The following is a 23,271-nucleotide window of genomic DNA, read 5'->3' on the forward strand; positions in this document are numbered from 1 at the left end:
GCTCAATCCTATGTGTCCAGGGGCCAGATTACCCACAGGTACAGGTAGGAGGGGACAGCTGCTCTCTGCTTATGCGCGCATCCCTCAGGGCCCACGTGGAGCTCAGGCCTGCAGCAGGAACCCTCTGGGATAGCTCCGTCTCTCCTGAGGCCCCTCCCCGGCCAGCTGCAGCAGGGTACTTGACTTACAGAAAAGGGCATTCTTAACTCTGTGCAGTGAGTCTGGCACCCCTGGGTTGCCCAATCTCCTGCTCCCTCTGTCCTGGGCTGTGGGCAGAGGCTTGGTGGGGTTGATCGCCAGACGGGTCCTGTGGGTGAAGAGTCTGCAGATCTCCATCTGACTGTGCTCTCACCCCTTCTCTGCTGTTTCTCTCTGCAGATGTCCCTCTGAAGAGTCCCTGAGCCTGCCTGCACCCCCTAGAGGTAAGCAGTGGATGTCTGGGGTGGTGGATGAGGAGAGGGCCGGAGGGTGAAATGCATGCGGGGCAGGTTCCAGGGGCCTCGTCGCCCTCTGCTTGGCCCTCTCTGCCATCTTTTCTTCTTTCTTTCTTCTCTTCCTTCTCCCGGAGCCCCTGCCCTCCTCCAGCCATGATCCTGGGGGTGCTTCTGAGTTGCAGAATGCAGAAGGGGTTTGGGATCAGCTTTCAGGGAAGAAAAGAGGAGAGTGGTTCCTATGTTGGATGGGGTGAGGCTTACTGATGCTGGGGAGCAGCTGCTGGGGTTTGGGAGCTGCTGGCCTAGGAACCAGTCAGGAGTGGGGCTTGGGGACCCTGGAGATCCCTCACTGAGCAGGCGGCAGAGCTGTGGGCCTGCCTGTGGGGGACAAGCCAGGGCATGAGTTAGGCTATGGGAGCTCTGGGTGGTCGAGCTCAGGCTTTGGGGCATTTTGGGGACAGTATTCTGGGGCCTGGAGAATGCTGTTTGATGAGGGGCTGCATGGACAGGCCCTAGCAGGTCTCCGGGCAGGGCAGACGCTTTCCCTCCCCTCCCCCCAGTTTCTTGTGTCTCCTCGGACTTCAGCTCCAAGGAGGCTTTGCTGAGTGGATGATTTCTAGGAGGGCTCTGGCTCTAATTTGGCGTCAGGGGCCCCAGGGTGTCTGCTGAGTCAGTCTCGCCTCCACGCAAGGGAGGGAGCGGAGGAGTGTGAAGCAGGGGAGGTGGCACCATCCCCCCCAAGCCTTTCACAGCAATAACAGCAGCCAGCGGGGAGCAGTGGGGGACTTGAGGGTAGGGTTCCCTGGTCCTCCACCCTCAACTGACAGTCTAGCCTTGCTGCACGCACAGGGTAGGGTTCACTGGGATAACCATTTGGAGTCCTGGCTTCTGCCTTTTCTCTGTGACTCTTCGTCATTTCCCCATCTGTGAAAGGGGCCCCTCACAGTGCATCCTTCAGGGCATTGTGTTGTATAGAGAAGGCTTGCTACAGAGCCTAGAACACAGTTGATGCTCAGGAAATGTTAAAAGGCACATCAGTTATTTTTGCCTCATGGATTGAGTTCCATGAGCACAGAGCCTAGGGTCAGGTAAGGGGTGGGTCTGGTTATTGGGAAGAGTCTGCAGGACTCTGTGGAACAGAGGAGAACTCGGACACCCCTGCAAAGGCCAGAACAGACTTCCTGCCATTCTTGTGAGGAAAAACTCTGCCCAGTGAACCCAGTCCAGGCAGACTGCCTGGAGGAGGGGTGTTAATTGTTATTAATTTGCCATGATTGGCCACCTCTTTCAAGTCTACAAGAAACATTTTTCACACTTTAATTAGCTCATTAATCTTACCAACAACTTGTGAGCGGGAGCAGTTTGTTCCCTTCCTAGAGGTGGAAATGCCAAGGCTGGGAGGTGGGGACGGGGCCCTGTTGGCCAAGATAGGATCTGGCTCAGGTTCTCTCTCCAAGTTCTACAGTCTGCACATCACCCCCAACTACTCTACATACTGCCTCCCAGTTTGGGGCCTCCCAAGGGGAGAGGAATGGTTGGAGGCCACACTCTTGGCCACCATGTCTCCTGTCCAGGTCCCCAGGAGCTGGGGTCTGCCCTCCAGAGAAGCCATGACATGTGGTGTAGGAGCTGAACTCCTGTCTGGACCAGGGGGCCACAATCAGCAGGGCTGCACAATGAAGCCACTTGACTGGTCTCTTGGGTTCCCTCTCCGTGGCACACCCGTCTTTCCTCTCCTCTGTGTCTGCACACTAAGCCCCTCTGCTCAGAGTGTGCCCCTCTTAGAAGCTACCCCACAGTCACTGCCCTTAGCTGCTCTCTGCAGTTCTCCATCCCCTGGGTGGCCAAGTGGGCCCCAGCCCCACTCGGTTGAGTGAGAGCAAGCCAGTTGCTTGTTTCAGACATGGGCTTCAGCTACAGGGATGCTGCTTAGGGGTAGAACTGGGAACGGGCAGGTTCAGATCCGCAGGGCTGACCGCAGAAGTCTGAAGGGATGTCATCCGGCACACCTGGAACTGGCATCTGATGCACGTTTGATTATTTATGACTCGTGGGATGGCTCGAGGAATCTTTGGAAGAGAAGAAACCTGTGCTGGAACAGTGCCCACATGGGGGGGTGGGGCACGGGGAGCCTGGTAGAGAGGCATGCAAATCTGGGAGCCACGGTTACAACAGCATCTGTCCACGGGCAGAAGGGGGAGCCGCGGGTCACACCAGGGCACGGGCTCCATCTGCACTCAAGGCTGGGTGCGGGTGGTGGCCAACCTTTGTGCTCTGCCCCACGTGAAGCCACACGTGGGCATCTGAGGGGGCCAGAAAGGTAAGGGCCGCTGCAGAAGGGGCCTGGGTCCACCCAGCAGAGCCCAGGAGGCCTAGGGAAAGGCTCCGGCTTGGATAGGTGGGCTTGCCGTACACCCACCCCCTCTCCATCACGCCTGCCAGAATTCACTGGCTTGACTTTTGATGTGGGTCTGAGATGTGGACCCAAGCTGTGACTGCCCTCGTTTCTAAACAGGGGACTGATGGGGCTGGGTGTCAGGCCTGTGCCCTAATTGACATCCTATTCCTAGGGATGTAATTTTCAGCTTTAAGAAGTCAGAGTGTCTCTGTTTCCTTGGTTTTCACCTCTGTTAGCTCAGCACAGAAGGGAGACCCCATGGCCCTCTCCCCTCTCCCCACCAGGCCTTCAGTTGTGGGAATTTCTATACTGCTTGGGGATAAACTTAGCAGAAAAGTATAGAGTTAGGAGCCCAAGGTCTAAGCCAGATCATCTGGGTTCATAGTGTCACCATTTGTGAGCTGTGTGACTTTGAGCAAGTTTCCTAATTTCTCTGTTCTTCAGTTTCCTCATCTGTACCATGGGTGCAACAGCCACTTCCTCTTGGGGATGTTGGATAAGATGATGCGTGAGAAGCTTTTAAACATGGCCTGGCACGTGGCAAGGGCCCGGTCCATGGAGCTACTATGATTGCCAGGATTGGTGGCTGGTTACTCTTTCGGGTGGGTGGGCAGCTAAGCCAGCTGCGGCCGAAGCCAGTGGTATTTGGGTCTCTGTACTCCGGCCCCTGAGGCTGTGGTAGTGGGAAGGCAGCTCTGCTGTCCTCCTCTGGGTATCAATTACTGAAGGCTGCCAGGGGCACTGCTGGGTGCAAGGGAGCTTGTCCCTGCTTTGGTGATTGGTGCTTTCAGCCACTAGGATGGAGGTGGGCACAGAGGGGTGACATCGAGTTGCGAGGAGATAGAGAGGCTGCTTTAAACGGGGTGCAGGGAGGCAGCAGCTGTAATGCTGGGGCTGGCCTGAAAGGCAGGGCGGGTGGAGGTGGGAGGCAGGGAGGAGAGAGGGGAAGAGAAAGAACTGGCACATGCCACCTGCCAGGCACCTAGCACAGTTTTCACACACGTAACCTCGTTCAGCCCTCATAAAGGAGAGGGCTATCGCTAGCTCTGTTTCCATATGCAAAAAGGAGGCCCATATAGGGAGGGTGAGTTGATCCAAGTCACAGAAGAGGCAGAGGTGGGATTGAACCCCACAGTGCCCTATATCCTGGGGGGCCTGCAGGGCACCAGGAACCGGTGGGGTTGTAGTGCTAGGCTCTGGCTGTTCTGGGCCATGGTCATGCATGGTCTTGGGTGTGCACGCGTGACTATGTGTCCACGTCCTCCCTGTTCGGCTGGATGCTTCTGGGAGACTGGGGCAGCTGGGTGGCTCTCTGCCACCTCCTATGGAATTGGCATCTGGGGGGCGGCTTCCACACTGGAGCCTGGTGCCTGGCACCTAACCCTGTTCTGCACATGACTCTGTCCAATTCCCCCAACCAGGAAAAGGGGGTTTCTAGTGTGGACTAGAGGTAGCCCAGGGTAATAAAAACAATTACTGGCTGAGATGTTGTATGCCAGGTTCGGGTTAGTGATAATTCTATTATACCCATTCTACTGCTGAAGAAATTGAGGCAGAGAAGGTGTAGTGACTGGACAGTTGTTGGGTAGGGCTCTGACCTGGTGGGGCCCAGCTCTGGTTTTGCTCAGTGGGCAGTCCTGAGAGAGCCTGTAAAACTTAGGGGGTCAGGATCCTGCCCAGCCTTGTGGGCCAGGCCCCAGGGAGGCCTCTGATATGCACCACCTCAACTAGCCTGCCAGCAGGTTCTGACTGTTCTTATAGATGTGGAAGCTGAGGCTCAGAAGGGCCTCAGGCCACTCTGGTGAAAAGTCAGGCCTTTATCCCCCGGCTTGCTACCTCACAGTGCCTGCTCACCTCCTGCCCCGCTACTTGTGGAGTGAATGCATCCTAACCTAGCCGCCCTCCCCAGGCTCACACCTGGTAACAGCCTGAGGGGAGGAGAGAGCCTGGTTTGGTGCAGACACAGAAAGTCAGGGAGGCAGGGTTGGCCCCTGCACGGGTGGGTAGGGGTTGGGGCTGGACTCTTGGTCTCAGAGATGTCTTGCTGAGCCCCCGACACCCCACCTAGTCTCATGTCCTTTTTCAGGCTTTTTTTTTTTGCCCCACTGCATGGTTTGTGGGATTTCAGTTCCCCAACCAGGGATTGAACCTGGGCCATGGCAGTGAAAACACTGAATGGTAACCACTAGGCCACCAGGGAACTCACATATCCTTTTTATTATTCATTTATACCATTTTATTTTTTAAAGTATTTTTTGGAGTATAGCTGCTTTACACTTCTGTGTCAGTTTCTGCTGTACAACAAAGTGAATCAGCCATATGTATACATGTATCCATGGAAGTATAAGGTATATGTATGCGATCTATATGTATACCGTCCATGGGGTCACAAAGAGTCAGACACAACTGAGCGACTGAACAACAGCAATGCATGCATCCCCTTGTTTTTGGATTTCCTTTCCTTTAGGTCACAGAGCACTGAGTAGAGCTCCCCGTGCTATCCAGCAGGTTCTCATTGGTTATCTATTTCACACATAATCGTGTATCTATGTCAGTCCCAATCTCCCAGTTCATCCCACCATCCCTGCCCCCTTGGCGTCTATACATTTGTTCTCTCTGTCTGTGTCTCTGCTTCTGCTTTGCAAATAAGATCATTTATACCATTTTTCTAGATTCCACCTATATGTGTTAATATATAATGTTTGTTTTTCTCTTTCTGACTTACTTCACTATGTAAGACAGACTCAAGGCCCATCCACATCTCTGCAAATGACATAGTTTCATTTTTTTTTTCTGGCTGAGTAATATTCAACTGTATATATGCACCACATCTTTATCCATTCCTCTGTCGATGGACATTCAGGCTGCTTCCATGTTCTGGCTACTGTAAACAGTGCTGCAGTGACATGTCCCTTTTAGTATGGGTGATTGTTAAGAACCTGGGCTGTGGCAACAGAAAGCCTGCTGTGCACCCCAGCTCTAGTACATACCAGCTGTGTGACTGGCGACATGTTACTTGAGCCCTCTGTGCCTCAGTTTCCTCACCTGGAGAAGGGAGAATGATAGTACAGCCCACCTTGCAGAGCTGTTGGAGGATCAGCCGGAGTGCTCATGGGCGCACCAAGAGTGAGGCTTTTCACATAGTAGGCACTCAACAGATTCCAGTCATGGATAGCAGTGTTGTTATTAGCAGGGCTGTGGAATGTTCTAGGATGAGAACAGGACCCTCCCAGCTCCTGTGTGCAACTAGAGAACAGAGGCAAGAGGGACAGGGCTGGAGCCTGCCACAACTTCTACCCCAAGTCCCCACCCCCGAACTCCCCCTCTCCAGACTTTAGGCCCCGAGTTTCCCATGACCTGAGGAGGAGCTGTGTGTGTGTGGGGAGAAAGGTAGTTTTTCCAATTTACATGTTACCTATTATATATTTATACCCACTTTATTCTATCAAATATTTGAGAAGACTTCCAAGCATACTAAGAGACATAACCCAGGGCAGGAAAAATAGGCTGCAATAGGAGGAGAAGGCTCTGGGCATGTTAGCTCGTGGACATGCTGGGTCTGGGCCACCTGTGCCTGCCTGCCTCAAGAACGTCCAGTGTCTCCTCCTTGCCTGAGCACCAGCCACAGTTCCCTGTGCCTGGATTCCTGGTTCTCAGCCCTGAGACCAGCTCAGCCTTTGGGGCTGCCCTATGCCCACCTCGCCAGTGGCTCCTGAGCTGCTCAGAGGCAGGACAGAGTCTTCCCTGCCACCTTCGCAGTGCTTCCTGCGGGATGGAAGTCTCCATAAAGTGGGGCAGGGAAGGAGGGTTAAAGGGAAGGGATATTCAGCAGTCACAGAGGATGGGATCTTCAGTTTGCAGAATCTTGCTTATACTCAGCTATGTCCAGCCCACGAAGCAGCCTGTGAAATTGGACACCAACAACATACCAATTACAGAGTGATGCTTCCTAAGTGCCCGCTGTGTGCCTGGCACTGTTCTAGGCATTTTACAAATCTTTATTTATTTAATCCTCACCACAACCCATGAGGCCGTTTCACAGAAGAAGAAATGAAAGCAGAAAGGTTAAGTAACTTGCCCAGTGTAACACAACTCATAAGTGGCCAAATGGGGATTTGAACTCAGGCGCTCTGGATTCAAGAGAAAGGGGCGGGGCCCACTATTTATTACACTTCCATTATATTCCAAGCATTTGACCCAGTTGGTGGGCTGGTGAGGGAGTAACGTGACACTCTTATTACCCATGAAGAAACAGGGCCTCAGAGAAGATGAGGCTGGCAAGGCCACATAGCTGGGAGGGAATGGACAAGATAGGTTCCCATTAGCTCCGTCTGATCCCCTAGAGCCACTGCTGGACATCCCTGCCTGGAGGCTGAAAGGAAGGGGCAGGAGTGAGGTGGTGAGGGCTGTAGAAAGCCCAGCTCCAGATGTAGTCATCACTCAGGCCCTGGCCCTCAGTGAGGCTTTGGTCTCTGGCCTGGCGGGAAACTGGGAAGACTCTGAGGGTCAGGACTCAGGCAGGCCCCAGTGCAGCCCGCCTGCCCTGGGTTTGTGGGGCTGTGGCGTGGCTGTGATGAATGGGCTCCTGGCAGGCTGAGCATTAATCATACTGCTGGTGGCAGGAAAAGGCAGCTGCCTGAAATGCTTGCACTGTGGTAGAATCTATCACCACCAGGCCTGGCTGGACTGGGATGGGGAGGGGCAGCCAGGGGTAGAGGGGAAGGGGGCCTAGTCTGAGGGAGGAGAAACAGCCTTGACCCCAGGAGTCATCTCTGAAGAGGCTCAGTCTGAGGGGCCTCCTCATTTCCCCACCATTTGTGTATCTTCTTTGGAGAAATGTCTATTCAAGTCCTTTGCTCACTTTTTGATTGGATTATTTGGTTTTTGATGTTGAGTTCTGGGAATTCTTTAGTGTAGATATTAACCCCTTACCAGCTGTGTCATATGCAAGGATTTCTCCCATTCAGTAGGTTGCCCTTTCACTTTGTTTCCTTTGACATGCAGAAGTTTTTTAGTTTGATGTAGCCTCATATGTCTATTTCCGCTTCTGTTGCCTGTGCATTTGGTGTTATATTCAAGAAATCATTGCCAGGTCCAATGTCATACAGCTTTCCCCTTATGTTTTCCTCTTAGGGTTTCATAGTTTCAGGGCTTACATTTAGATTTTTAATCCATTTTGAGTTAATTTTTGTATATGGTGTACCTTAAGGGTCCAACCTTTTTTTTTTTTTTGCATGTGGATATCCAGGTGGCTCAGGTGGTAAAGAATAGCCTGAAACGCAAGAGTCCTGGGTTTGGTCCTTTGGTCGTGAAGATCCCCTGGAGAAGGGAATGGCTACCCACTTCAGTATTCTTGCCTGGAGAATCCCATGGACAGGAGCCTGGTGGGCTATGGTCTGTGGGGTTACAAAGTGTTAGACATGACTGAGCAACTAACACTTTCACTTTACACCCAGAAACTTAATGCAGGACGAAGCAACTGCAAGCTAATTCTTTCCCGTGCAATATCTTTATATCCAGGTCCATCAGACCCACCCCCTTTCTACCTGGGGGATGGCTATTCCCTGGCCGTGAGTCCTTCCTCCTCTCCTCTTTGGACTCTGCTGTACCCAGGCCCAGTTAGGCAGGGCAGGTACTCACGGCTCCACTGGGGTGGTATGGGTCCCTGCAGGGATGCAGGCTTCTTCCCCCCACCATCTCCAGGGCTGCTGGGGCCTCTGGGTGAATTCTGGGGCTCTGTGATGGGACAGATATGGGTGCAGTGTACTCAAGAGAAATGGACAGGATCAGAGATACAAAAGGTCCACAGCAGATATTGGTTTGTGGGAAGAAGGTCCCTGGGGGGGCATTTAGGGCCTTGGCCTCATTCTGTCCCAATCTTCTGATGACTCAGATGAAGGCACAGAGTCCCATATTTGCCAGCGAGAGGCGGTTCTCACCTTGGGTCCTCAGCTGATGGAAACTCTGGGCTAAAAACCCACCAAACTGAATGGAATCTTAGAGATAGAAGAATGAAGTTCTGAACCTGGGCACAATGACTAGAGGATGGGTATAGGAAGGGGACAGGGCGCTTTGACACACATTGCAGCAGTGCCATCCACCCTGGAGCCGGCTCACGTTGGCACATGGTCAGGAATTTTGCTAGCCAGTGTTTCAGCACAGGCGTCCCAGGTGACCTGGCTTCCCCAACCTTGATGATACAGTCTCCACCTCTGATAAGGCCGCCCACGGAGCCACCAGCTTTCTGTGTGGCCCAGGCAGGCCTTTTCCCCTCCCTTGGCCTCAGTTTCTTTATCTGAAAAATCACCATTGTTTCCTTCCCTTAGGGGAATTTTGAGGGTTCAGCAAGATGATGGCTGTAAGTCTCTCTGTGGGGAGTCAGTTGTGCTCAGAGTGGACTGTGATCCCAAGGTTCCCAAAGACCACAAGTCCACTCCCTGCCCTGTGTAGATGGGGTATCTGACACCCCCAAGCGCACACGACTGATCCAGGACTTAGACTCCAGTCACTGAATTCCCCATCCAGGGCTCTTTGCCTGCTTAGGTCCTGGCACAAGAAATCAGTTAAGTCCTTTGAGGCCTGCCTCTGGACTGGGCACACCCAAACCAGCTTCGGACACCGAGGAGGAGCCGCATCTGGACGGGGGTGGTCATGAGGGTGAGTCCTCCTACCCTGACCCTCTACCATGGCTTATGTGACCAGTGGGAGGACAGAGAGGAGGCCAGGATGCCATCTCAGGCTCTCCTAGGGTAGGTGGTCACCGGGTCCACGTGCCATCTGGGAAGCACCTGCTGTGGGCTGGGTGGAGACCTGCCAGGCTAGGATGTGGGGGGAAACGGACCAGTCCCTGGCCATGAGGCTGGAGCCTGGCCCACTGGGGCCTCTGGCCAAGGGAGACTATGGGTTTCTTCCGGCCCTTGGGAGCCCATAGACCTCTTTCTCACTGTGGAATGGTGGCTTCAGGTGCCTCACTCCATTTACTCCTCACAGTAGCCTGTGAGGTGGGAGCCAGCCTGCCTTAGCCCCACTTCACTGATGCTGCAGCTGAGTTCAGAGAGGTGGTCTTGAAGCTTGCAGGTGGCTCTGACTGGCTGGTGAGCTTCAGGTCTCAGTTTCCCCACCCGAACTTGAGGACTCAGATGGATGTGTTTGGGGGAATGTGTTTGACTTCAGATGGATCTTCTGCTAAGGATGCTGAAGTGATAGAGTCTGAAGATTTGACAAGTCCAAGAAAGGAGCCTGATGGCGGTGTGTAGGCCAGCAAACCCCAGGCCGAGAGGATTACAATTCGGTTTTTGCAAATCATCTCCTTACTCTCCTCACCCAACCCACCCTCCCGGGGAGGGGGCTTGCTGGTTGCTCTGGGCCTTCTCCAACGACCCCCTGAGACGGGACCGAGCCGGCAGCCACTGGGGATGTGTTTGGCTGTGTGTACGCGTGCACAGGCATGTATTGGGGTGAGGGGTGTGCCTGGAGGGAGCCAGGGCAGTTGAGCAGACTCCGTGGCCCCTGGGCAAGAGGAGGGCACCGTCCCCTCCCCGCTCCTGCTCTGGGGGCAGTGAGTGGGAGAAGCCCTGGGCGAGGGTGTGTGCCCACTATATATAGCCGCTCAGACACGCACACCCAGCTATTTCGGTGTTCTTCCTCCTACTGAGGCAGGGGGAGGGGCCAGAAAGTAGTCCATCTAAAAATATAACCCGGGGAAAATATCACAGCGCCCGAGCCCGAGAGAGATCCGTCTCGTTCTCTCACCTCCCGCTCCCGCGCCCCGACTTACCTCCCAGCCGCCTCGGCTACCTCAGGAACCTTCTCTCCACCCCGTGCCGCCTTCCCCTCGTGCCCGCCAGGTGGGGCTGCGGTCTGCCTGCCCCCATTTCACAGGTGAAGAGACGGAGGCCTGGAGAGGGCTGGCTTCAGTTGGGGCACAGGCTCCCGGCCTGGACGCTTTTCGCTGATGGCCCCTTGGGGTGATTGCGTGTCCCCAGCGTCTCCTCGCCCTGTTGGCCCTTGGGCTTGCGTGGCAGGTTGGGGCTTGGCTCTGCCCTCTCTTGCTGTAACATCTTCCGCGCCTGGATTTCCTCCGCTGCAGGGGGGAGAATGGTACCGCGTACCTGGTAGGTGGGAGGGGTGGGGATCGGAGAGGGGCAGGCGAAGCCTATGAACTGGTGCCAGTGAGTCAGGCCCTATTGTTGTTGTCCCTGCTATTGCTATTGTTGGGGTTGTTCAGTTGCTAAGTCCTGTCGGACTGTTTGCCACCCCATGGACTGCAGCATGCTAGGTTTCCCCATCCTTCACAACCTCCCAGTTTGCTAAACTCATGTCCATGGAGTGGGTGATGCCATCCAACCATCTCATCTTTTGTCATCCCTTTCTCTTCCTGCTTTCAGTCTTTCCCAGCATCAGGGTCTTTTCCAATGAGTCGGCTCTTCACATCAGGTGGCAGAAGTATTGGAGCTTCAGCTTCAGCATCAGTCCTTCCAATGAATATTCAGGGTTGATTTCCTTTAGAATTGACTGGTTTGCTCTTCTTGCTGTCCAAGGAACTCTCAAGAGTCTTCTCCAGCACCACAGTTTGAAAGCATCAATTCTTTAGCACTCAGCCTTCTTTATGATCCAACTCTCACATGGGTACATGACTACTGTATTACATTGCCTTTTTCCTGCGCCAAGTCCCTTTTTCCCCCAATCCTAGAGTCATCTCAGCCCCATTTCCTGAAGCTTTGCTGGGTACAGTGTAGTTTACAAAATGACATTATCCCTGGGTCCTTCCTGAGAGCGGGATGGCTCTTATCAGGTCTGCATCCCTGTGCCCAGTAAGAAGCTGGCCTGCCCACACCAGGCTTCAGTAGCTGAAGGCGGTTGTATTTAAATTTACTGAGGAAGGCAGGGCCAGTCCAAGGGTGATTAAGCACCTGCCTCAGGCTGGACCCCTGCTACCATGGGGTGGGGTGTTACCACCCCCTTATAATGATAGGAATCTGGAGCTCAGAGAAGGAAAGTCATGGTCCCTGGGTCCCTTAAACAGAGGCTGCCTGACTCCCAGGGTATCCTGAGTCTCTGGATTATTGGGGCCCCTCACCTGCCTGTCTCCCTTCTGTGGACTGCAGGAGCCTCTGGGAGTCCCCCTGTGAAGGTTCAGCTCCCCACCCCACTCTCCTTCCTGGTGGTTTATGTTGTCTTGCTGGCCCTTGCTGTGCAACGGGTCCAAGGCTTCAGTGGCTGGGAGAGCATGCCCCTGGATTTAATGAACACGTGCTGGCTGGATGCCTGTGTGATGGTTCGGTGTGAAAATGTCAGCCTATCTGAAAGTGGAAGGGCTGCTGAACTGCACATACTTATCAGGGAGCGTGGACTCAGGACCAGACTTGTTTCCTCTGTACCCACCCACTCCCCGCCACCACTGGGTTATTTTGACATCGTATAATTTTATCCATAAATGTTGCAGGGTATATCTCTAAAAGGTAAGGAGTCTTTAAAAAACATAACTATAATGCCATTGAAAGAAAGTGAAAGTGTTAGTCACTTAGTCGTGTCTGACTCTGTGATCCCATGGACTATAGCCTGCCAGGCTCCTCTGTCCGTGGGATTTTCCAGGCAAGAATACTGGAGTGGGTAGCTGTTCCTTTCTCCAGGGGATCTTCTTGACCCAGGAATCAAGCCCAGGTCTCCCGCATTGCAGGCAGATTCCTTACCATCTGAGCCACCAGGGAAGCCATTACATACCTTGAAAATCTAATGTTAGTCGGCACTTGGTTTTTATTACCTGATTCGCTCTTCAAAAAAGCCCTGAGGCAGGAGTTAGCATTGCCATTTTATAGATGAGGAAACTTGGGTCTCAGAGAGATTTGGTAACGAGCTTTAGGTCACACAGCTGGTAAGTGACCGAGAAGGAACTTGAACCTAGGACACCTGACTACAAAGCCCATGCTCATTCCACTTTTTCCTACCAGGCAGGGCCCAAGTCTGCTCCCAGCCATTCCCAAAGGGTTACTGAATCTCGTGGCCCTAGTAGGGATCTGGGCATATTTTTGTTGGAAATTGTCTAGTTCCTGGCAATGCCAGAGTCCATCTCAGGGCTCAGCACGGGTGGTGCTCAGAGTGGAGACTGCAAGGGAGTTCAGGCCACACCAGGGCCAGGAGTGAGCTGTTTCCTCTGGCCAGTGCTGAGCTTTACAGGGGCATTAACAAGCCATTTAAAAAGCGCTGACAATACACTTCGCGTCTCCTATTTAAGAGGTACTAAAAAATAAGCACCTTTTCAGGGAGGAAACGGCAGCATGTCTGGGTAAAATATGCCCGTGGTGTCACCTACGCACGTGTCACACTGCAGGTGTTGGTTCGGGTAGCAGCAGGCTCCCAGCGTCACTCTCCCTGGGTGGCCATGGAGGGTGGCACGTCCTGGGTGAGCAGGTGTGTTTGTCAGTTTCTCCGGCTCTTCAGGGGAAGGAGGAGGGTGGGTCTGAAGCTTTGGGGGTGTTAGATGTCAGCTGAGTGGGAGTAGGGGTCATGGGTAGAAGGCAGAGGATAGTACCTGCTCCAGACTGCCCATTTCACAGATGGAGACGCTAAGGCTCAGATGGGCTGAGAAGTCCAAGGTCACATGTCCTAAGACGTGCTCCTGCTGCTGCTGCTGCTAAGTCACTTCAGTCGTGTCCGACTCTGTGTGACCCCATAGACGGAAGCCCACCAGGCTCCCCCGTCCCTGGGATTCTCCGTGCTCCTAGCAGTTCTCAATTCTGCAAGCCCAAGGGGAATACTATACCCACAGTGGGTACGCCCGTATCTCTCTCCTCCCTTGTTGTCCCACCTTGAAAGAGACATTCTCAGAGCCCGAGACAGGCCCAGACTCTTGCACTGGTTCACCATAACCTTGATCCTGCCTCTCTAGGCCTGAGTCCAGTTCTGTAAAATGGGGAGAGTAGACATCACTTTGCCAGCAAAGGTCCATCTAGTCAAGGCTATGGTTTTTCCTGTGGTCATATATGGATGTGAGTTGGACTGTGAAGAAAGCTGATCGCCGAAGAATTGATGCTTTTGAACTGTGGTGCTGGAGAAGACTCTTGAGAGTCCCTTGTACTGCAAGGAGATCCAACCAGTCCATTCTAAAGGAGATCAATCCTGGGTGTTCATTGGAAGGACTGATGCTAAAGCTGAAACTCCAATACTTTGGCCACCTCTTGCGAAGAGTTGACTCACTGGAAGAGACTCTGATGCTGGGAAGGATTGGGGGCGGGAGGAGAAGGGGACGACAGAGAATGAGATGGCTGGATGGCATCACCGACTCGATGGACATGAGTTTGAGTGAACTCCGGGAGTTGGTGATGGACAGGGAGGCCTGGCGTGCTGTGATTCATGGGGTCGCAAAGAGTCGGTCACGACTGAGCGACTGAACTGAACTGAACTGAACTGAATGATGCTGAGGAGCTTCCCTGGTAGTTCAACTGGTAAAGAATCCTCCTGCAATGTAGGAGACCCTGGTTCAATTTCTGGGTCAGGACGATTCCCCTGGAAAAGGGACAGGCTACCCACTCCAATATTCAAGGGCTTCCCTGGTGGCTTAGATGGTAAAGAATCCACCTGCAATGAGGGAGACCTGGGTTCGATCCTGGGTTGGGAAGATCCCCTGGAGGAGGGCATGGCAACCCACTCCGGTATTCTTACCTGGAGAATCCCATAGACAGAAGAACCTGGTGGGCTACAGTCCGTGGGGTCACAAAGAGTTAGACATGACTGAGAGACTAACACAGCACAGCATGGCAATGATGCTGAGATGGGATGAGGGAAGTAGGACATTTCATAGTTTGTTGGGGTGATCCCTTACCTCCTCGAAATGCCCTCAGCAGTCCTTACCTCCTCCTTGAAATACCCTCATCTGACACAGGAGCTGTGACAGTCTACCGGAGTGTGCCCTGAGCCAGGACTTTCTTCTCCTCCCTCCTCCTTCTCTTCCTTCTTTCCTTCCGTGAGTATTTCTTAAGTACCTACCACAAGCCAAGCACCGTCATGAGCACTGGGGACACAACAGTGAACAAACAGGAATACTGTCAAACAAAGCAAAACAATAAAGTGTCTGGCTGCTTTCTGAAGTTTATAGTTGAACGGAGGAAACTAAAGCTAAATAAAGAATCACAGCAATGTTGTAAGGCCACCACGCGCACACACTAGAAAGGGGCGGGTATGCAGTGCTGTGAGAGGATTTAAGAGGGGATGGATCAGGTCTGGAGGTCAAGGAGGGCTTCACTGAGGGGGTGACACATGAGCTAGGCACTGCAGGATGAACAGGAGAGCTGAGGGCATGGGCGGTGGTGGCTGGAGGGATGAGGGCAACAAGCAGAGGGAATAGCATGTGAACTCAGAAGGATGAGGAAACACCCAATGTGGGTGCGGTGGAGAACACTGGGGAGGTATGGTGGGAGGTGTGGCTGAAGCCAGCTGGGCCAGGCCTCTGTGAGGTCCATGAAGATTTTTTTAAAAATATTTATTGTTTATTTGGCTGCTCTGGGTCTTAGATCTTAGTTCTTTGTTGTGGCATGCAGGATCTAGTTCCCTGACCAGGAATCAAACCAGGGCCCCCTGTATTGGAAGCTTGAAATCTTAGCTCCCCCGACCACCAGGGAAGTCCTCAAGAATGGGTTTAAGTTGGAATGAGGAGAGTTATACACTTAGATTTGTGGTATGAACAGATTTCTAGCTGGTAGGTGGCGAAATGGCCTGAATTTGAGTCAAGAATAGATTAGAGAGGTAGGAGGTGAAGGTTGAGCATCCAGGTGGGAGCAGCTGGTGGCTTGGACCAGGGTGATGGTCCGGGGTGCCCACTGCCTGGCTGTCCTCCTCCATTATTCCTTCTGGGTCAGCTGGCCCAGGAAAGTCCCCGCAAGTGTCAGGGAGGAACAGTGCTCTAGGACTTGTCATCCAGCAGGGAGTGGAGGTGGATGCCTCTGGAGATGGGTCTTCTCCTTCCTTCCCGAGGAGGTAGGGAGAACCTTCTGAGGACAGGCATGAGAGGGAGTTATGGTGCAGGGCCCACTGACCAGGGGCGCACCCTCTCTGAAATGCACCTCCAGAGGCAGCTGGAGTGTGAGAGTATGAACCATGGAAGGCGTGACATCTGCCTTGTCTCTACTTTGAGATCTAACCTAGGGAGGCGTGGTTGCCCAAGAGGGGAAGGGAGTGAGAGAAAAAAAAAATGGCTCGCTTTACTTAATTATGACTGATTGTGACAGCTTGCATCTTTAGTCTGAAAAGTATCTATGGAGTAAGGACTGCTTTTCTCAATCGGGATAATTATGTTAATTAAAATGCTTTCTTTATAGCAGTTCTGATTAATAAAAACAGCTCCACTGCTCTCTTTAAACACTCTAACCTTCTGTTGCACGGGGAAAGAGGCCCTTTCTCAGCGATTTATGGTTCTTCATGCAGATTCCAAGAGGCAACCTGCTGCCGGGTGGCCCCGTGGCAGGCCCTTTGCTCACACACATGTGGGGATGGATGTGGGGAGAGGGCGGGAGAGTGGCCCTTGCAGGCGGCTGAGCTGGCCATTAGGGTGGGGATGGTGGGGGCCCCGTGCTGCTGAGTATCCTGGAGAATAAAAACACCACTTATTTCTCTAATTGCTGTTTATTTCCTCTGGAAAACATAAGGATAATTAACAAGCTCCCAATTAAGAAAAATTACATATAGGGGGAAGAGGTGCTTGGACCCGGAGTGGTTCTAGAATTGAGGGGTGAGCTGAGGGGTGACCCCCATCCTGGGCTTGGTGGGTGGGAGTGGGGGGAGTATGGGAAGGGGAGTGACCTGGAGGGTCGGGGGCACGGGGAGGGTCCCTAATGAGATGGGGGTGTGGTTGATGTGCAAGGATGAGAGATGAAGTGAGGGAGAGACAAGGATGGGAAGGGAGAGGGGGGAGGTGGGGCTGACCCTGTCTCTCACTCCTAGGGAAGCTGAGCTGGAAGGGGGTGAGACAGGACCAGGAGAGCAGAGGTGAGGAGCCAAGGCTGAGAGAGCAAGGCCAGGCTCAGAGCCACACAGCACGTCCGTGGAGGACCCCGGCCCAGAACTCAGGTTTCTGCCATCAGGGGCCCCCTCTTGTTCCTCTGTGATCAGGATCACAAAGGCTCTCAGTGGCAGAATCTGCCCCAATGGTGTGTGCGTACACGTATGTGTGGACTGCGCTAGGAGCCGGCTCACTGGGGACACTGGAGATGCTATCCTTCTAGGTGGGGCTCAGACCCTGCTGGCGGCTCTCTGGCCCCCTCGCCCTTCTGTGGAGAGAGCATGGGCTATACAACCTGGCCCGTGACTCCGCTGGCCAGATGGGCTAAGGACAGAGCAGGGACCCTCCGTGGCCACTCCCGCCGAGGCCCAGCCATGACTGGGGGTAGGCCGGTCCTCACGTGGCCCAGCCAAGCCCTGGGTGTGCAGTGGGGTCTGAGTGACACTGAGGAGCGCCTGGGACTGGGGGGCCTGTCTGCTGGGGCTCCCTTCCCACATGGCAGCCTGGTGCCAGAGAAGCTGCGATTGCCCCAGCCTCCCAGGGCTGCCCCTGCCTTTGCCAACACCCTGGCTATGGTAGAAGTCAGCTCAGTTCTGCCTCCCCTCTCCTGTCTCTCTCCCTATTATCTGACAGGCCCCGGGGCTGTCCCCTTCTCAAGAAGGAATGTGTTTTCAAAGATAGGACGATTTCCCTGCCCCCCACCCAGGACGTGGTATGCTATTGGAGGGGTCTCAGGCACTGTGAGCCATGCCGGGGGTGCCCCTTCTGGGCAGGAACACCCCCTCGCCTCTGTAGACACAGTTGGCTCCTGCCTGAGTGTGGAGGCCCCACAGGCCTGCTGGGACCTGGGCCTGCCACCCCCACCTCAGCCTGCCTAGGGGGCTGCCCCCCCTCACCTCCACTGTATTTACGTGTCTATTTTATGATTTCAATTTTTAATGCCTCTGCTCTTTGAAGACGCTTAATGCTTTCGAGTGGAACATTTCCTTCCAGGACCTGAGCGCAGATTGAGGACAGAGCAATAAATCAACTAATAACTGGAACCTCATTTTCTGCTCCACGGCGGAGAGTTAACCCCCGCCTCGCTGCGCTCCTCTCGGAAGCAGGCAGCTTCAGGCGGGCGGGTGGGTGAGGAGGGCTGGTGAGCTGAGCCTGGCCCCTGCAGCTCACTGCTCAGACTTTCCTGCTGCTCCCCTTCTCTCCTCTCTTCTCCCAAGTCTCCTTCCGGCCTCTGTTTCCTCTCTTTCTCTTTTGTCTTCTCTTCATTTGTATTATTTCTGTCCTGTTCAAAGCAAGCAGAAATAGAGATGTCTGGAATCAGAGATTGTGGAGGAGACCCCGGGATGGTGTGAAAAAGCATTTGTTGGGAGCTTCCTAGGCTTAGGCACTAGTCTAGTTTTGTCCTGACTTACTGTGTGACTTAAAAGGAGTGTCCAACCCTCTCTGAGCCTCCAGGTTCCACCAATATAAATAAATCTCACCATAGGGACTGAGCAGGATTTGATTTTAGCATCTAGGATAGACTTGACACCAGGGGTGGGCAGTATCTCCCCCTGTGACTGCCCCACCCATGGTGACTTGGGGAGAGGAGAGATGAGAGACTCTTGGGCAGTGGGACTGGTGTGGATGGCTCTTCACTCCTTTGTGTGCATGAGTGTGCATGTGTTCACTAATGCCTGCATCTGTATGGGAGTCTGTGTGTGAATATTGATGTATGTGGCCTGGCCTCCAGAGTCATGAGGCCCCACCACTGTTCACCTAAGATAACTTCTGATCCCCTGCAGGACTTGTGAAAGCACCTACAGCGGGGAACCCACATCTGCATTGCGAGGCTGAATGGTACAGGCCAAGGTTAGGCACACCAACTCTGCCTGGGTGCAATTCTGGCTTTGTCATTTAGTGCTGTGTGACCTTGGATAGGTCACTGAACCTCTCTGAGCTTCAGGTCCCCAATCTGTAAAACAGAGACACAATAGTGCTTCCCTCATAACTTTGTTGTACAGAGTAAATGAGCCAGTTGCCTATAAAGTGCCTGGTACATATTAAGTGCAGTGTATTGATAAATGTTTGCTGTTGTGATTGTTTAACACACACACACAGACACACCTTCCTCCCCCAACCCACTGACCATGAGATACCAGTGGTGTAGCAGGCACATGTGCCCAGTCCCCCCGCCTCCAGCACCCAGTGTGCGCCACAGCCTGCCAGTGGGGAGGGGCCCAGCACCTGTCAAAGCAGCCTGGGCGGCTTCCTGGAGGAGGTGGTGCCAGTGCTGGGGTCCAGGTAGATACTAGGGGTCCAGGTACATGGGTGGACCTGAGCACCAGGGCAGGAAGAATATTTGCAGAGTCCCAGGGCCCAAATGGCTGTGCTTACATTGATTCTAGGGAAGCAGGGAGGGGAAGGACAAACATTTAGTAGGCACCAACTACCTGAAGACATCTTGTACATGTTATCTCTCTGTGGAGATGAGGAAACTGCCTCTGAGCCCTGAGATGAGACTTGCCCCAGGTCACCCAAAGTGTGGCAGAGGTGGGATTTGAATAGGTGTCTGTTTAATCCTGAAGCGCTACTCCACTTGTGGCTCCAGTTCCAGCGCTCCAAGACTGGAGAAAGGCAGCCAGTCCACACCGTCCCCCTACAATGTCCTACTCTGCTGGACATCGGCGGTGACAGGAGGTCACTGCCTTTCAGGACAATCCATGCCCTTTCACAGGGTTCCACTCTCTCTAACTGCAGTGTTCAGCCCCAGCCCAACTCCAGTTGCTCTATGTCATCCCTCCTGCACCCCGCACCCCTTGAGCCCCGCCCTGCCTGGTGGGCCCACACTGAGCAGGCTGCACCATTTCCTCCCGGTGTCCCACGGACGTGGGAAAGTAATGGGAAGTGCCCTACAGTGAGTGCCTGCAGCATACCTGATGTACACGGCACCGCCGCCTTCCACCTGTGACCACGGTCACCCTGCAGAACAGGCTCATACCCTGCCCTGGGCATGGTGTGTCCCACACAGCCAGGCCCCCCATTGGCATCCAGGGCAACCCGGAATAGTGCTCAGCCTGGAGTGTTCAGTTTTCAAGAGTATTTAAACAGATGCGTGTACTAGGTTATAATTTTAGCCCATTATAGCTGATGTCTTCTCGGGGCCATGAAACAAACTTTTACTGCTGGAAGCAGCTTCCAGCAAGATGTGGGGGAATTATCCTGTCGTCGAGTCATCGGGGTGTCAGTTACTGTTTGGGGAGAGTGGATCGTGTGGATATTTATAGGCACGTGCACCTTCCCCCATGCACAGGTGAGCCAGCCTCAGCAGGGGAGAGAGGATGCTGCCGGGGCGCAGAGACCGGGGAGCTCTCACTCATTCACTTGACAAGCATGACTGAGTGCCTACTATGCGCCAGGTACTGATGTGCAAACCCCCTCTGGCTGGCAGGTAAGGAAGATGCTAACAAAAGCACACAGGGGATCTGAAATCGCTGATGGTGCAGTGATGGGGTGAATAGGGACACCTGTGGGATGGGGCCCAGGCCCCTGTCAGGTGAGGGTGCACCTGTAGAGGGCCCGAGTGTGGAAGAGGGGGCTGTGTGGTGGGAGGGAGGGGGTCTCACATGAGGGTGTTGGCCTGGTACCCTGGCTGTGCGGAGGAACTGTGATGTTTTCCAAGGGGCGATGACCAGCTAGCTCCTGATGGGTTAAGCCGGGGAGTGACAGATCTGATTTATGATTTTTAAAGAGCTCTCTTGCTGCTGTAGGAGGGTAAGGCAGAGAAGTGATGGAGGCTTGGGCCAAGGTGGTAGCCATGGAGATGGAGAGAGGAAGATGGTTTTAGACTCATCGAGGAGGCAGAACTAAGAGTTGGGAGAACTCCCTGGTCCAGTGGTTAAGGACTGCATACTCTCACTGCAGAGGACCCAGTTCAATCCCTGGTTGGGGAACTAAGATCCAACAAAACATGTGGTGTCCCTCCCCCCAAAAAAAAGAACTGGGAGAAAGACATGATGGAAGCAAGGGGTCTCCTTGATTTGTGACTTGAGCCACTGTGGCCATTTTCTGAGATGGCGAGGACCAGATGAAGTTTGAGATTGGGAGTCAGATGGAAGTTTCGTTTTGATTACCTCCTGAAGCAGAAATGTCCACTGATGGTTGGATTCACAAGGCTGGACATCAGGGAGAGGACTGAGCAGCGGAAGGAGATCTGGGGGCCAGTGGCTGTAGGTGGTGTTTGTGGATGTGGGCACAGATCACCCAGGAGGAGATCTGGATGGTGGAGAGAGAGGACCCAGGTCTGGGGCCTAGGCTTACCTGCATGGAGAGTGGATGGAGGTGAAAGAGTCAGCATAGGAGGCTGACAGGGCACACCCAGGGAGAGCAAGGAAAGCCAGGATGGTGTGGCATCTCAGAAGCCAAGTGAAAGTCACTCAGTCGTATCCAACGCTTTGTGACCCCATGGACTATACAGTCCGTGGAATTCTCCAGGCCAGGATACTGGAGTGGGTAGCCTTTCCCTTCTCCAGGGGATCTTCCCAACCCAGGTCTCCTGCATTGCAGGCGAATTCTTTTACCAGCTGAGCCATGAGGGAAGCCCCAGAAGCCAAGAGAGAGTTCCAAATAGACGGACGAAAACAGCCATGGTTGAGGATGCTTGTGAGGGTGGGTAAGATGGAGAGACTATTGCTTTTGACACTAAGGAGGCCAGGATGGGAAGAGAGAAGTGTCATGAAGGGGTGAATGCATCCAACTTCAAGCAGGTTGAAGATAATGGGTAGAGAGAGAAGGGAGAAAGAGTGTAGCTGGCTCTTCCTAGAAATGTTGTGAGGAGGGGAAAAGCAGCGGATGCAGTGGGGGCTGGAAGGGGGAGAGTCACAGGAAAATTCAAAGAATGTCTAGGTGAGTCCCAGATACCCCTCCACCAGACTGCCCTCAGTGGTGTTCTGTGTAACTCTGATACAGCAAATATCAAACCAGGTCACTGATGTTGGGCAAGCCATAGATCTCATTCAGATTTCCCATTGTATGTGTGTGTGTGTGTACGTGCGTGCATCAGTTACACTTTGATTGTGTAACCGATCAGTTACACGTTGTAATGTTACACATTACAATGCAATGCTAATTGCATTGCATGTGTAGTTTTGTAACCACCATCACAGTCAAGATTCAGACTCTTCCATCACCACGAGGCTCCCTGGGCTACCCCTCCCCTCCCCACAGTCCCTCCCCTGCAGCTCCCACAACTTTATCCTCCATCTCTGTACTTTTGTTACTTTGTGAGTGTTATATAAATGGAATCATACACTATAGAATCGTCTGAGATTGAATATTTTAAAAACTCAGCATAATTAAGAAAGGGGTTTTTAAAGGACAAGAGATAGCAGAACATGACTGCTGATGGGGGAGGATGGAGGATCCAATAGACGATAAGATGGGTGATGCCAGGAGACATTGTAGTGGTGGGAGCCAAATTCCTGGGACCAGAATTGATGGGCTCAGAGTTCAAGTGGAGCAAAGGACCTTTGACAGGCAGCATGGCCCCTCCTCAGGCAGGAAGAGGGGATACAGGCAGAAGAAAGTGGGCTCCTGGAGTCTGCAGTGGGCAGGGAGGGAGTTCACCTCTGGTGCTTTATGACAGGTCAGACAGAGCTGGGAGGTACAGGGCAAGTGAGGAAGGGGAGACATGGCCATGTTGGAGAGCAGGAAGGGAGCCAGCCCATGACACGAGCTGGGACTGCTGGGCAGTGCTGGGACCACTCGAGGTCTGAGATTTTGAGCTCACAGAGGGGGCAGTGTGCATGGCAGGCTCATTTTCTCCAAACACATTTGACTTTTCAGTGTTAGGTGCCCAGAAGGTGCTAGCTGGATTTCTCCAGATATGGGTTTCATGAAAGTACTGCCAAAGGAGAGAGGCAGGCAATGCGTTTGAGGGATTTATTATATTGATGAATCAGGGAACTCAAACTAGACAAAGAGGGTGAGGACAGAAAATCAGTGAGAGAAAGAGGGAGGTGTGAAGATCTCAGGGTGATGAGAAAGTGGTGGCAAGAGGGCTAAGGAGAGGCACAGGTAGGCCGGGCAAGGAAGCTTGACCAGAAGCTGTGGTGGAGACAAGGGCCCGGCTGTGGCCCAGGATGGGAGTTGGCGGATGTGGAGGCCAAAGGTCACTGGAGGCAAGAGGTCTGGGAGCAGGGAACCCCAGCATTGGCCATTCCTAGCGTGGGAAGGTCACCTAGAGGATGACAAGGGCTGTGGCTCAGAGGAAGATGGGAGCCTCTCAGTGGATGAGGAGAAGTGGCCAGGAAGGTGGAAGGAAGGGGTGGTGGAGGCAGTCTGATGGGGTAGGCAGCCAAGGGGCAGGAAAATTCTAGGTGGGAGAGGTTTGGAGCTGAGGTCTGGAAGGGGTTCAGAGGAGTGGGGAGCACTTCAGCCTGCAGATAGATGGACTAGCAGAAGCCATC

The 23,271-nt window shown here is 53.4% G+C and overlaps 1 protein-coding gene across 2 annotated transcripts in view; it reads left to right on the forward strand.

Annotated features, from left to right (window-relative positions):
- LINGO1 (leucine rich repeat and Ig domain containing 1) overlaps positions 1–23,271 on the forward strand; it is a 216,223-nt gene that overhangs the window by 84,565 nt on the left and 108,387 nt on the right. Inside the window, exons 3-4 of one of the 2 annotated variants that reach the window (XM_055418100.2) lie at positions 379–422; positions 20,118–20,223. In XM_055418100.2, the coding sequence (XP_055274075.1) occupies positions 20,215–20,223 (9 nt within the window). In that variant the 5' untranslated portion in view covers positions 379–422; positions 20,118–20,214. The remainder of the gene's footprint in view (positions 1–378; positions 423–20,117; positions 20,224–23,271) is intronic. The other variant, XM_055418103.2, reaches the window with a different exon arrangement.

Source organism: Moschus berezovskii, chromosome 21, assembly GCF_049115385.1.
Source record: "Moschus berezovskii isolate FMDL1 chromosome 21, NW_MosBer_1.0, whole genome shotgun sequence".
Lineage (NCBI taxonomy): Eukaryota > Metazoa > Chordata > Mammalia > Artiodactyla > Moschidae > Moschus > Moschus berezovskii.